Raw genomic sequence first — 15,372 nt, forward strand, 5'->3', positions numbered from 1 at the left:
GAGTGCACAAACTAGTAAGTGGGGTTTTTTCACCTATCTCTGTGATATATATATACACAAATGCACGTGCACACACACATGCACACACACACAGATATATATACATATATGCATATTATATGCAACAGTGTAATTCCAAATCTATTTATTGTTCAAGCAGGAACAACTGTTATATTTTAAAACGTTTGCACTGCTTCAAATATTAGACATAACAGCTGCATGACTATTTCTGCTCTCTGCCTGCTCATGGCTTCCTTACAAGTATCATCTTGAGGCCACAGACAAAAAACTGTGCTGATATATATATATTTACACTTACTACCATTTCCTCATGATATCTGCTAAAAACTGCTAATGAAGTTCAAAAATTCCAGTGTCTAGGAGGCTGGGAGATCTTTACATTTCTCGAGAGGTCTGGTGGAGTCCAACCAAGTTGTCACAATTCTTTGGCTCTGTGAAGGAGACAAAGCAGTTGCATTACTGTTATAAAATATTTATCCTGCTTTTCTTCTGGCCATCTTTGATTTACAAGGGAAAGTTCTGCTTTGAATATTTACTACAAGGAGGTGGTGTATTTAAATCTGCTTTGTTTGTTTCTAAATTACAGCAGTCCTATCCTGGCAAATGGTGAAAATACAGATTGGTTCAAAGAGGATGGAAATGAAAATTTTATCAAAAAATTATCAAAAAATTATCAAAAAATTTGGATAGCTTTGCTTCTGTTTATTATGAGCTCTTAAATGCTGTGTCCAGTTTTATAAATACAGGCATTATCTGCTCTGCCATATGTGAAGTGAGGCCAGTGCTTAGCAATTTGCTGTTCCTATTTCTGTGATGAAAATGTGTGCACTCAGCTGGTGGTGTCTGCAATTGCAGAATGTGACTTTGAAGAAAATCATCTTTGTGGCTATGTGAACCGCTGGAATCCTAACGTCAACTGGTTTGTTGGTGGAGGGAACATTCGGAATTCTCAGTCTATCCTGCCCAAAGACCACACACTTAACAGTGCACTGGGTAAGTAACAAATGTAGAGCAGAAATATAGTGGAAAAATCTGAGTGTGTGATTCATGTATGACTCTCATACTGCGAGTTATTATTATGTGAGTTGTTTCCATTGTGGGGTTGGGGTGGGGATGGTAAGAGTGATTTGTGGGAAAAAAGGGGGATTAGAAAGAGGTTAGGGGATTTTGCAGAAGTTCAGACAAAATTGCCTGTAAGCTTTATAAAAAGGTTGTTACACTCTTTGCTAGGATTCAAAAATACTCAAAGATAAGAGTAGAATTTTGGATGTGAGAGCTGGAAAACTCAACTTTCTGTGTATTCTATATGTATGGACTGCAGTAAATTTTAGATTCTTGTACTGCTGCTCTGTACATCTGGCAGGGGTTTTCTTTTCAATGACTATTGAGAAAATTGAGTAGGAAAACTAAGATATTAAAACATGCTTGGAGAATCTTGGGTGAAACTGTACTGTTTAGAAGTCTTGTTTCTTTCAGTCAAATGTGGTACTGTTAGACCAACCCCTCAGAGACATAATGCTGGGAGAAATTATTGGAATTTTTGCACTTGCCTGGTATGAAATGCTTATCCTGTAACACCTTGCTTGGGGAAGAGATTTTTACACAGCTGTGAGGAAGGCTGTGAGATAACTTCACCTTTGCACAAGGTACCACAGCAGGTGATGGTCAGGAGGTGGGGCTGGTGCTGCACACTCTGTGTCTTGCTTGATGTCTGCCTGATGCTTGTGGCAGTGCAAGGAGTCACATCTCATGAAAAGCGGGTTTGATCCTCTTTCCTTAACTCATGCTGCTGTGCCTTTTTATTTACTTCACAATTGTGTGAGTTGAGTACAGAGTGTCTCTCCATGTCTTTGTCACCCCCTGGCACTAAAATGCCTGTAAAATTCTGATTGAAGTTTAAACTCACCACAACTTCAACAGCAGACAGTGGATCAGCCTATTAAATATGTACTATGAAAGGAAATGCTCCCAGCTGGGAGGGATGTTTTCTTGTAGCCACAGCATTTCTGTTTCACACCAAACCCTCACTGCTGAGCATTTACTGAGAAGACTTCAAGAAGCCTAAAGTCACAGAAGAGCCTTCTTTTTCCAAGAATTGGGCTGCGAAGTTGCATCATCCAGGGAGATTGTAGCTAAACTATGAGATGTGCTAAAACTGCAGAACAAAAGTGAAGCTGAGAACCTTGCAGGCAAGTACAGCTGAAGTCACCACTCCCTGGCAGTGGGCAGTCTGGAGGAGACCCACAGCCAGGCAGTGCTTTCCCCTCCTTCCACCTGAGTGAAGCGAGAGGTGACCTCTGAAGGTCTGAGACTGCTGTGTGCCAATTGATGTCGTGGTGCCACTCAAACTGAACAGCACGGTTTGCAGTGCTCGTGCTGAAGTACCCCTCCAGTCTGACACTTCTGTCTTCTCCAGGCCTTCTACTTGTGAGGAGCCATTTTTTGTTCATCAAATACTGTTTGATGCTGTGCTTCTGGGAGTGCAGAAGAAGAAAAATTGCAATGCACAGCATGTTTGTGAACATGGATGTGTCCTGCTTAAATTGAGATAGCACTCCCAAAATCAAAATATTAGAAGCTGTATCCTTAGAAAATCCTTCAGGTCATATTGGCTCATATTCATGATGGGGAGATACTCTCCTCAAATGTAATGCATTTTTCTGTTCATTAACGTCTCCCAAAAATCTTCTTTAAGGATTTTACATAAAAAGTCCAGTCTATGCAGTAAAAATAAGACATTTTTTATAAACCAAATTCTAGATACACTAAGTGGATATTTAAGGACTAAAAGCTATTTGACAATAATTTGATATATTAAATGAACTGCTTTGTAGAAGATGAGAAAACACATGACTTACAATCTTGTTCATTTACTTGAATTGCTTCAGCTGAAGTTGCACTTAAGAGAGACGAAATACTACACCGAGGGAGATAACACGGTTGTTACACATTTTTCCATTTATGAATGGCTTCCAAAATTTAGAGTTTATTACATTTCAAATATAGATAAATATATTATTTCTAATAATAATAAAGACTTAAGAAAAGAAAGAGCTGGGACTGACTATTTTGCCAAGTGGTATCTTAGCCAAACAATTTTGGGTTGTACATAGGAGGAAAAGAGAGGAAAAAAACTTTTAAAATCACTAAAATTTTCTAGGAAGCAACCATGTTGCTCATAGATATATATGTCTAGTCCTTGTTCATCTGCTAATATTTCTTGTACGTGGTGTTCTTTAAAGATTGTCTTATGCCAAATGTTTGTCTGCTTCTAGGTCACTACATGTACGTGGACTCTGTGTATGTCAAACACTTTCAGGAAGTGGCCCAGCTAATCTCACCAAGGACCACAGCCCCAATATCTGGCTGCTTATCTTTTTATTATCAGCTTAAGCTTGAAAGCAGCATTGTTTTTACTGTTTACCTGAGAGACATGAGTGGCTTTTATGAAGAGATCTGGAAAACAGACAGTGCACTGAATGCAGACTGGGCATTGGCAGAAGTCGACTTCAATGCGCCGTATCCCATGGAGGTAAAGCAAACCTTCCTGCTCGGTCCAGCTGCGACTTCCAGATTGCCTCAGACACGAGTGCCAGCTCAGGCCAAGCCAGGAACACAGCAGGCACCATGCAGTATCTGAAAGACAGATGTAAAGATGTTGGTGATCTGTGATATCCTTTACCCTTTGCATAAAGGTCAAGGAGAGATCACTTTCCATACTCATGCTTGATTTTGAAGCCAGGGGGTTTAGTGCTTGATCAGAGTATCTTGGGAAGTTGTAGAGTCTCACTGATGGGAAGTTTCTTAGTTGCTGAATAATATCAAGGTTCTCTCCGTTCCCTGTTTCTATGACTCTCTGATTCATTTTTAAGGATGCTGAATATCATAAAATAATGCATAAGAAAAATACTGCAGAAGAAAAACTTAAAAAAATACTTGAGGTCTATTCTCCACCTTACTTAGATCCTGCAGTTCATGAGAGAAAGTCCAAACTTGGCTCCTTTGTACAGTAGCCCTTAAATGTGAAAGACAGCTCTTGATGGTTATTACAATGACTGTCAAGAGTATCAGAAAAAAATTGAATATTTTATTCCCTAGTGTTTTCTAAAAAGTACCCCAAACTTAAAAGACTGAAATAAACAGTGTATGTATATTATATATATACACATATACTTACATATATGTGTATTTTACACATATATATATAATTTTTATATATATACAAACATATACTCTCTCTATACATACATACTTCTAATACATGGATTACAGATAAATTCTACTTGCTTTAATTCTACCTAAGTTATTTGCTAATTCACCATAACCCTGTAGACTTCCAGAAATTACTAGGGGTAAAGCTAATTTTCATGAGATATTATGTAGGCCTTTTGCACTCTATATAAAGTCAGTGATAATCCATTCAAATCTTCACGGGAGAGGAAGGCAGCTCTCAGAAGGCTTCATAATACAGAATGGTAAGTGAATTATTGATTCACTTAATATAAACTGAATTCATGTTTAAAAAAGGGAAAATCAGTCCTAGCGCTATCGATGGAAATTAATTAATGGTCACTTAGAGCTTGGCAATACTGTTGTTGAGTTCGTGAAAATATCCTCTCATTTCCTGGCAGCATTCAAAAATCCATCCAGAATGTTGGAAACTATCCATACGGGAATAAATAGCAAAACACAGGATGTTGTACCACTGGGTAAATGCACAGGGAAACCTTGTGTTCAGCAGGGTATGCAACTTCAGCTCTCTCAGTTAAAAAAAAGAATTTAAGAAGATTTTAAAAAGATTAAAAAATATTGTCCAAGAGGGAGATGCAGATAATGAAAAGTATGGAGAAGTTACATCAATGAAATAACAGTTTTCAGCCCTTATAAAAAAAGATGGAAGTAGAATATGTTAGAGGTTCTTAAGAGCCATGAAGGATTAGAGAAAAGATTAACTGTTCCGTGTTTCTCAAAATTTAGATTGCTGTTCCCAGTTCTTAGTTACCATGTAACAGTTTTAAAATAAAGTGAACAGAGGGTCTTTTCATATGTGATTCAACCACAGAACTCACTTCCACAACATACCTAGATACCATTATTAAGATCAGTTAAAAAACTGATCAGAAAAATTAATGGAAAAGGAAGAATTCATCAGGAATATAATGTAAGGGAAGAAGAACTGAAAGCCTGTGATTGTCTTCGGAGCACCTGTAGGTGCTCTCTGCTGGAAAAAAGGCACTGGGCTACACAGGCCTTTAATCTGCTCAAGAAATTTCTATGTAATTTAGCACAGAGATAATTTAATAGAAATAATATTAAACCTTAGCACATAAATTCTTTGGTTGCTTCGAGAGGGTGTTCTTCTTTGTTTCATCTAGCTAAAGAAGATTGCTCAGGATTCTTTCACTAGCTCTCCCAGTCTGCAAAACATCACAGGCATTGCTTTCACTGAAACGAATCTCACTCTGAAAGCTTTTGTCCTTATTTCCTTGCTTTGTCCCTGGGGCTGGCTCTCAAAGTTTTCCTGTATCTCAGACCTTTGATACTTAAAAGAAATTTTAAGACACTTCCTCAAGAGTTATAGATGGTCCTCCACTTACTTGAGGAAATTATTTCCCCTGGGAATGACTAAATACAATACATTGTTTGATCTTTGTGGTAAACAAAACACAGCAATAGCTTTTCTGGTTCTTAAATAAATTCTGTACAGGAAATCTTCCCTGACAGCTAATGCCAAGTCATGGGTTTCAATACCTGAGGATATTTACAGAAAACTCTAAAATTTAATATATTAATAGCAAAGTAATGAACACAGGGGATTTTTAGCTCTTGATCCAGACAGATTCTAGATAAAACTGGAGGTTTAGTCAGTACAGGCTGATGATTGTGAATAGTGGTTTTGTATAATACAGTGGCAGAAGCCTTACTGCATCTTTAAAAGTGGTGCTTCATAAAGCAGAAGAGCTATATTCCTTTTGGTGTTTCCTTGACCTGGAGTGAGCAATGATCTACACCTAAGGTCAGGCTCTGATTTATATCCCTAATAAGTGATATAATTTAATTAGTCCCAACACTTTCAGCACTATATGAGATGTGCTGGAGTCTGTCTGGGACATTCAGTCAGAATTCTGTATTTCAAAGATGTGTACCAAAATTATTGCTGAGTGTGTGGCAGATGAATAACAACTTATTATAATTTCTAGGTAATATTTGAAGTGGCTTTCAATAGCGCCAAGGGAGGTTATGTTGCCCTTGATGACATTTCTTTCTCTCCGGTTTACTGCAGCAATCAGACAGGTATGATGAGCTCTTGCTGCTATTTATCTCCCTTGTTTCCTCCCTCTGCCTTGCCCCTCAGAACTGTCTGTCAGTATTTGCAGTTTTGGTGCTACCTTCTCAACTGACCAGCACCACTGGGCTCCTCTTCCTTCAGAAGACATAATAGCAGATAACACCTGTGCCATTCATTTTTTTGGAAACCAATTCTTAATGCTTCCTTTCCAAAGACCTTGCCTCAGGGTTCTGCAGCTGGAGTGCTGGACTGAGTGCTGTATTTGCATCACTACTGGTTTTAAGAAATTACCACTTGCAGGCTTGTCACAGAAGGAGAGGGTGGATTTTCCCAGGTGTGATGGTATGAGGAAGAAAATGCCTTGGGCTTCTCATTAATGCCAGTGTAGGCATTCTTCATGCCACATGCCCTGAGGTGTTCTACAGAGCCAAAACATGAGCTTTGCCTCCCTGTCTTCACTCCTCCAGGAGGTATTACTCATCTCAGGCAGGGCGTGTCCGTCGAGTATTTGTTAGGTTTTCCCAGCAACAGACACCACCTGAATCCCTGTGACCTCTGATGTAGAGGCACTTGGCACAAAGGACATTGGCATTTGTGAATGCAGCCTCTTAAGTAGCTGGTTGCTGGCGTTTTACTCTGGCACTAAAAGATAGTCAAAAGTAGATGCCATCTTTTCCTTTGGTCAGAAGTATGAATTTTTTGGCAAATTCCCTAAAGTGATCAATGAAAAAAGGGCTGTTTTATCCCCTTTTTATCTCAGAGTATCTGCTAGCTCTGCCTCCACTGCTGAAGTATCACTGCTGAAGCAGGCAGATGCCAGATACATTAATCATTACTAATCCACATCTCATGGCTGGGTAAATCCATTGTTTCATTATCTCCTCAATAACTTTTTGGTATTTGCTTTATTTTGGAACAAAAATCCTAAGTTATGCTTGCAATTTTCACAGGGTTGGAGCTGCTTATCTGTTTTCTCCATTTTAATTTTCAGACAACTAATATCTGTTGAGAAATGGGATAAATTTTATAGCATTTTCTGCCTCAATGGTTGAAGTTCAGATCTAATCTGAATGGATCAGAATCTGTTCTGAATATGATAGGTTCAACTAGAACTCCACCTACTAACTTTGATTTTGAAGGTTTGTTTTGTGGTAGTTTTGGGATTTTTGTTTGAAAAATGAAAGTAAATTATTTGCTTTATACTCTTTTACATACAACATATACAACATATACTGTTTGATCCTTCAGACATATCAATTATTGTCATCTTCAGTTCTTCTGAGTAGAAATGTTAAAAATGTTTATTTTTTCCTAGAAGTCTTGTTCAACAAAAGTCTTGATGTTAGCCAAATGGCGGAAAAGCTACCAGAGTACTTGCTCAGCAAAGGCTGAGTCAGAATATGGGTTTAATGTCACATGGAAGTGCTCCACCTGCCTTTTCTTTAACTAGGAAAGCAGATGTGGGAGGCCATGGCTGCAGGAAGATTTAAGATACATAGGAGGGCCTAGATTTGGCCTATCTGAGACTCAAAAGACCTCAGGCATCACTCCAAAGCCACAATTTTTGTTCTCCTAAAGCTGATAGCCTGTGTACCTGCCACTGGTGTAAAAGCTCTCTTCGTCTCCATGAAGAAAGGTCATATGTGCTGCTGTAGAGTGATGTACACAATGTCCTGTGTCTGGGCTCCTGGCAAAGCCAAAATTTGCAGGATAGCTTTGGGTTCTGCCTCTCCTTCCCCAAGCACCTTCTATAAGCACCTTCACCTCACCTATGGTGAGGCCTTTGAAGAAGTAGAAATGTTTTACTTACTAGCATGGCCCATATAGTATTTTTTCAGACTGAGGCAAGTTCTGACCCATAAATTCCATACTGCAGGTCTAGAGAGAGCCATCTGCAGGGCTGGGCGGGTCTTAGCTTTGCTTTTAATCAACTTTACTATAAATGGTTCAGCTTTCTTCTCTGCAGTATTAGCACTGTGTGAGGCGAGCTCCAGAGCAAAGTTGCCATGAGGTGGTACAGAAACTAAAAACAGTTTTGCTTATCTACTTCGAGCATGAACATGCACACACCTAACTATACAAAAGATTTTTAATAAATGCTCTTTAAAAAAATACTAAATGTTGATGTTCAGTGCACACACAGGCACATGGACACATTCATTTTTTCCGAATAATCTTTTGAATGAAGGAGCAGATAAAAACAAATGGTCTGAATGTCTTTGTGAATTACCTATCCTGGAAGAATAATCTGGTCTTAGTATCTGGAGCTCATTTGTGTTTTAGGGGGACTATGAAGCAAGGTTTCTCCTGGCTCCAGCAAAAAGTATAAGAAGATAAGACCAACTTGCAATAGAAATTTGATAGTTTGATTTCATCATGGCTGTGCACTATATGTGTAACATCTTTGTACATGCTTATTGTCGGTAAAGAAAGGCAAGATGAAGCAAAGTATGCTTTGGCATCCTTCTGCATCAAACCTATGTTTATCACACTGTACTCATCCTAACAGAACATATGCATCTTTCTTTTAGGAGCTCCTTTCAATCCTGTCAATGCAGGCTGCAATTTTGAGGAAGATCTGTGTAATTTCTACCAAGATCACAAAGATGGCCCAGGATGGAGCAGAGTGAAAGTGAAGCGCAATGTGTATAGAGCAGGAGATCACACTACTGGATTCGGTGAATCAAAACTGCTTTCTCCTAGAAGAGTCAAACTATATATAAGTGTTGTATAAAAGGTTAAGGTTAACCTATTGTATCATTGTTCACTCTGTTAAGTCATATCACTGCCACAATGATTAGCTTGTCTCCGTGCAACTCTCTGCCATTAAAGATCAGCGCTCACAGCTTGGTCCTGTCTGGAGCTCTGGCTGTGCTTCCCCATGTATAGAGGAGGAAGGTCACCTATTGAATAGTCAGGCAGGACCACAAACCAGAGTATCTTCCCTGTACTGCTCTCTAGTTGCTGGAGTGATGAATCCAAAAAAATATGGAAGTAAATGTAATAACAGGTTAATGCATTTTTTTTAGAGAGCAGAAGTGGTCATTTAGGTTTTCTAGGCTTAGAATAGTTGGCTTTTTTAAGGGAGAACATAAATATTGTGTAGTGAAACCACATGATGAAAAGACTGTTAATACATTCTGAAATTCAGACATCTCTCTAAATAGAGTATTCATGGTTATTAATCATATGCACTAAGGTCTCAGTTCTTTATACTTGGTGCAGGGAATAATAGGCCTTGTACCCCACCCTCCTTTTTTTTTTTTGTCTCACAGTGGTAACCCTGAAAACCTTCACTAGTTTTCCAGTGAGGCCAGCAACCCAGGGAATTTTTCAGTATAAATTTGATAAGTGTTTATTTCTGGTAACTTAGCCATGTGCTAGTTTAGCTAGAAGCAGACAGGATGCTTTTGGAAAAAAATGGTTATTTCCTGTGAGAGTGTGATAATCTATTTCTTGCCAGTTGGAACTGTTTTTATAACCCAAGTCTGATGCAATAACAGAAGCTGCTTTAATAGCAAATCAGCTGTATTAATACCATATTAAATACAATAATTATGCTGTCTTGCAGGCTATTATTTGTTGGCAAACACAAAGTTTACATCACAGCCTGGGTACATTGGACGTCTGTATGGCCCGACCCTGCCAGGAAACCTGCAGTTTTGTCTGCGTTTTTATTATGCCTTATATGGGTTTTTCAAGATGAGTGGCACTCTTGCAGTTTATATTTTTGAGGAGAATCATGTTGTTCAAGAGAAAATCTGGTCAGTCTTGGACTCTCCAAAGGGAGTTTGGACTCAAGCTGAAATCTCCTTCAAAAAGCCTATGCCTTGCAAGGTAAGACTCTTCAAATTTTCCAAATTCTGAGAGGAGATTTTCCTTGCCTTCTCAGAGTTCTTTGTTATAGGATTAATCCTAAGTGAGCTCTACCTGCAAAGTGAATTAGCTGGATATTTCACCGGAAGAGTTCTACCAAAAGCCATTTGAGTCTTAGTTTCTCAGCATGCTCCACATCCTCTCATTTTTGTTTGTTTGTTTCCTATGTGAGTCATATCATCGTTGCACTCAGTTGCAGATTTTAATTAATCTAAAACGTACTGGTAAGTTCTGGTGAAAATGGGGATCTGTTCCTTCCCTAAACTCAACTGCTGGGTTACAGTATGAAACTAGAAGTCAGTGTAAATGAGAGCAATGGACTTGAAGAATTAGCAATGTCTCCCTGGAGAGGTCATTACATTATCTCAGCACATTAATAACACATTGGTACTTGACATCACCTCCTGAGTCAGTCCTTAAGCCATTGTAATTCCTTACTTATCTCCACTCTTTTTTCAAAGACTGACTTTTACAAAGATTTCTGTAAGTGCTACTTCTGTATTTATCCTGATTTCTGTAACAGATTTTCACTATCAGTGAGTCATCTACAGAGAACCAGATGGATCACTACATGTTGACCAGAGTGTGACAATATGTTGAACATTTGAATGAAAACTTGTCTTACAACTCTCAGTATTCCTAAATTAAAGACAAACATAAATATTTTCTCCACTAAAAATTAGTTTTTGAAATAACAGCAGTTACTGGCCATAAAAGGTCAAAAACCAGCTGCCTAATTGTGTTTACAGGCAAATTTACATTTAAAATTTCAGTCCTAGTTGTGGGGAAGTGTTTTATGTCAGACACCTGATATCTTAAAGTTTCAATGGGTTTTTTATGGGCTTTATCCATAAAACATAACAGAACTTGTAATTCCCTTTCAAGTTTTAGAGAGTAAAAAAAGAATTTTATTAGTGCCCAGCAAGTGCATACTAGAAAAGTTTCTCATAGTATCATCCCAAGATACTTGTAGAAAAGTTAAAATTACAAGCTTATAATTTACTTTTGTCATCTCCTGTTTAGGTATTTCTTTATTACTTCTGGAAGGGTTTAGTAGCATAATCAACTGCATGAGTAGTGGTGACATCTGAGCATGACTGTTAGAACTGGTTGACAGTCATGGAGGTGGCAGGTTTTTAGCATCAGACATATACATGGAAAATCTTTTCCAGCATGAATTTGTGAAGAACAATTTTTGTTTTCCTAGAAGTCAGGATATGTAAAACAGTTGTGAGGAAGCTTGCCTCCCTGCTTCTGAGTATGGAGATGTGTAGGAGGGGGAGAAAAACTATGTTCTGCAGAATGGTTTATTGGCCTCTGTCAATTCTTAAAAAACTTCTCTGGATGCTTCAGGTCTTGTGAAAGTCTTCCTTCCCATGGAAACAAGTTGCAAAAGGTTTCTGTTGAGAAGGCATTCCTCAAATATAACAAAATATTGGGAGATTTATTGGGCTTTACATAAGTCAGCATGTGTTCAGCAAACCATAATTTAGGCACCCCTTAGCTAAATAACTGTATTTGACAGGGGGTTAAGTTCATAAGGTTTTCCTTAAATAAACAGAACAAAATGGGTGAAGTTCTGAAACATATTAAATGGAAAAGTACATCAAGGTGTATTACAAATGGGAGGGTAGCATAAAAAATACAAATATTGCCAAAGTTTAAGCATGTCTGCTTAAGGCAGAGGGTGAAAACCTGGTGTAGTTACAGGCTGTCTGTTCATAATATTTAGAAGTAGGCTCAAATGCAGTTGCACAGTGAATTTGATTCTGACTTTTCCTTGCAATCTCATGTCCAGCTCTTCAGCCTTAATACTTTTAAAAGTCTTTTCATGCTTATTTTGTTTGTTTCTTCTTTTCCAAGGCAACAGAAGGAAACGAAGTATTACTGTGTGGTACTGTGTAAACACTCAGATTAGTTATCTGTGAAGATGTGTCTGCCTAGTGGTGAAATAGCTGGCAAAAACCACGCTACACATTTCAGTGTGGGGCAGCCGTGGAGGTGCACCAGTTTTGGCTGGTAGAAGGGAGTGGTAGGAACCAGCAAGTTAGGGACTACGCTTCTGTCTCTGGAGGGAGACAGTGCTGAGAGACATGACAGAAGCTTGACCTCTTTTGTCCTGTCTCCTGCAATCTGTCCTTATGTCTCTTGCATCCTCACTGAGGCATCTTTCTTTTATCTAACCTGTCCCAATAGGCAATGAACCACCCCTCTGCCCCCCACCTCAGTCCTCATCTTACTCTCAGCTCTGGACAATCCAATTTTTTTTTCCCTGTAATATTATTCATGTTCCATTCTGTTTGCCCTGCTTGTCCCATTTTTTACAAATTTTAGTTTCTCAAAAACGAATGACTTGACAGAAAAGATAGCACTGCCATAAAGCTCAGTCTCTTGACACTTTTCTGCTTCTACTCCAAAGCCTTGGAGTGCTCAAGCTTTTCACAGAATTTTTTTGTTTAATAGGGGCAAAATAAGCCCTTTTTCCTAGCCTTGTTCTCGGAAATGATGGAACTGTTTTGAATTAAATCTTCCAAAATAAGGCTGTGCCAAGGACCTAGCATGGAAAATCTGAGCTGAGATCATTGTGTCTTGGCAATGTTATAGACAAGTGAAAAACAGTCTTTCAGTGGAGAGAGGTGGTCTCAAAATAAGATAGGACTGCCACCTTTCCTCTAATACAGATGCAGTGACTGATGAGCCTATTTTATTTTTTCCTGAGATGTATCATATGTGGACTTGGATGGTAAGAAGTTGTACAGTAGTTTGGCTGAGCATCTTCTTGGTTACCAGGAGCCACTTTTGGATCGGGTCAGCCCATGTGGAAACAGTAAAGAGTCTCCTGGCTCTTCCTTAACCGCCGGTCAAGTCAACAATAATGTGTCCTGAAGGTCAAAATTATTTTTTCAGCCAGAAACAATTGCTATAAAATAACCAATTACTTACATCCTTCATTTTTTTTCTTCTACAAATACTACTCCCAAAGCTTTGAAAAATATATGAAATCCATCTGATACATTTTAATTTTGATAGCATATTTGTTTGCATCAGGACAATAAAAAGATGCAGATTTTCAGTTCTTGGTTTCTGTAATGGCTTTTGCAAGTTCTTTTTGAATTAGCTAACTGCAGTCTGGCACAAGTTGATGGCTTGAGTTCTGTGAGCAGGAAATATGAAGCTGGCCAGCTGGCTTTAATATGACATTTTGAAAATAAAATGTTTTAAAGGCTAGGCAGGTATGATCCAGCTAAGCAAGTCATAAATGTCTATACCTACATACATATATGTGTGTTTGTGTGCATATATATTTATATTTATATATAGGTGTGTGTGTGTGTGCACATACTGTAAATACACATGCTGATAATGCTAATGAAAAGGCAGGGAATTTAAAATCCTGATTTCCTAATTTGTACTTGCAGCACTGTCTCATTATATTGATTTATACTGTACCCAGGAAATCAGTGTGAGAAGAAAGAAATACAAAAAAAATTCTAATGTTTTTTGACATCACTTAAATCCTTCATGGTTTATTGTATAAGCCTCTTTAAGGGCAGCATGAAAACCTAAATCTGAATTATATAGATTACTTTCAGTTGATAGAATGTACTGAAATTTATCTTCCATGCCAATACATGTCAGGGAAATGTAGGAGCTAACTGGAAGAAAATTTGACATGTCATTTGCATCCTTGAGAAGCTCACATGAACTGTGAAGCAAGAATCTACATTTTAATATTTTGTGTGCATGTGTATGTGGGTAAACACCAGCATGGAAAAATATTTTTCTTATGCAACTTCACAATGAAGTCCAAATACCTAGATTAAAATGAAGGTTTGAGTTCAGTTGGATCAGCTTTTATCAAATCTGCTCATTTTTGCTAGATTTGGGTTACCATTCTGAAGCTCAGGTTTTTGAAAGCAAACATCTTGTGGTTTTTATCCATCATGCAAGCTTTTGTAATATTACCTGGTAAAACAGTGCTTGAACATCCCAAAGAGTTCAAAATCAAATCCTCAGAAAGGTAATTGGCATAGCAGTCTATCCTACTACTCTATCTAGCTGTGGCTGCATTTTTGTTTTTTCATTGCTTAAGTATTCTCTTATTCCTCTTTGATGGTTTTTTCCTCACTCTCTTTACTTGAGTTTATCTGCTTGCTTTCTCTTATCCTCCACAAGTAATTGTAGTTGCAATTGTGAGAAAGGAAAATCAAGTGACTGTGTTGCACTTGAATATTTACATGTTTTAAATCAAAGAGAAGAGAAGACTTTCTCAGAACAATAGTGAGAAACTTTCCTGCAAGATGCTGTGGAGGCCAATAGTAGACATATATTTAAAAAAATAATGGAAAATGGACCTCACAGTGACTGTAACCACAGTGGTCCAGTTGTGACCTCCAGTTCAGTAAGTTCTTCAGCTTTTTTTGGGTCGGACATAATATAAAAGCTTTAGTGCTGGTTTGTTTCTTGTACTGTTTTCCCTAAATATCTGTTATCACCCTGCTGCCTTCCTGGTACTTGATCTGAGTATCTTTGGACCTTTCTTCCCACATCATCACCATGGTGATGCTCAATGTTAAATTATTCTTGGATTTATTTCTCTTTGCTGGCAAGAAATCTGTGTTTCCTGCTTGTCCACCCAAGTCACAGGTAAATGACTAAACTAATCTTGGATAAAAAAAAACCTAGATCTCTGTGATCAAGTCACTAGTGTAAAAAACACAGTTCTGCAGTCAGGTGCCAACTGAAGGAAGGCAGACATCCTCCTCCTCCTCCTCCAACTCCTCCTCCTCCTCCTCCTGTTCCTGTTCCTGTTCCAACAAAACCTTTATTGGTCTTCCCACAATAAGGTATGCACCCTAAAGAGGCTGGAATTAGCTGCAGTTTTATAGAACAGTACTGTCATTCCTTCCCTTACCTTTTGAAATGAAAAACTTCTTGAAGGATAGTCACCAGAAATGCCTAAAATAAGAATGGTAGAGTTAGTTTGGGAACAGTAGGATAGTGCTGCTAAGTGGGAACCTCAGTTCCTGTTGTGCTTAATACGTGGTTATGGAAACAGCTTACTGGAAACTGAAAAAAGTTACTTAGGTTAGGAAGCAGTGCCTAAATGGCTTGCATCTTCTTAGTTGCTAAGCAAGGTGATATGTTGCATGAAATATTACACATCTCCTTTTGGAATCTCCAAT

General features: G+C 38.3%; 1 protein-coding gene across 1 annotated transcript in view; it reads left to right on the plus strand.

Annotated features, from left to right (window-relative positions):
* The window catches only part of MAMDC2 (MAM domain containing 2), a 55,557-nt gene that overhangs the window by 30,088 nt on the left and 10,097 nt on the right, over positions 1-15,372 (plus strand). The window contains exons 5-9 of the mRNA XM_058044563.1: positions 877-1,014; positions 3,297-3,553; positions 6,222-6,315; positions 8,842-8,988; positions 9,882-10,147. Of these exons, the coding sequence (XP_057900546.1) occupies positions 877-1,014; positions 3,297-3,553; positions 6,222-6,315; positions 8,842-8,988; positions 9,882-10,147 (902 nt within the window). The remainder of the gene's footprint in view (positions 1-876; positions 1,015-3,296; positions 3,554-6,221; positions 6,316-8,841; positions 8,989-9,881; positions 10,148-15,372) is intronic.

The sequence above is a fragment of the Melospiza georgiana genome, chromosome Z, assembly GCF_028018845.1.
Source record: "Melospiza georgiana isolate bMelGeo1 chromosome Z, bMelGeo1.pri, whole genome shotgun sequence".
Classification (NCBI taxonomy): domain Eukaryota; kingdom Metazoa; phylum Chordata; class Aves; order Passeriformes; family Passerellidae; genus Melospiza; species Melospiza georgiana.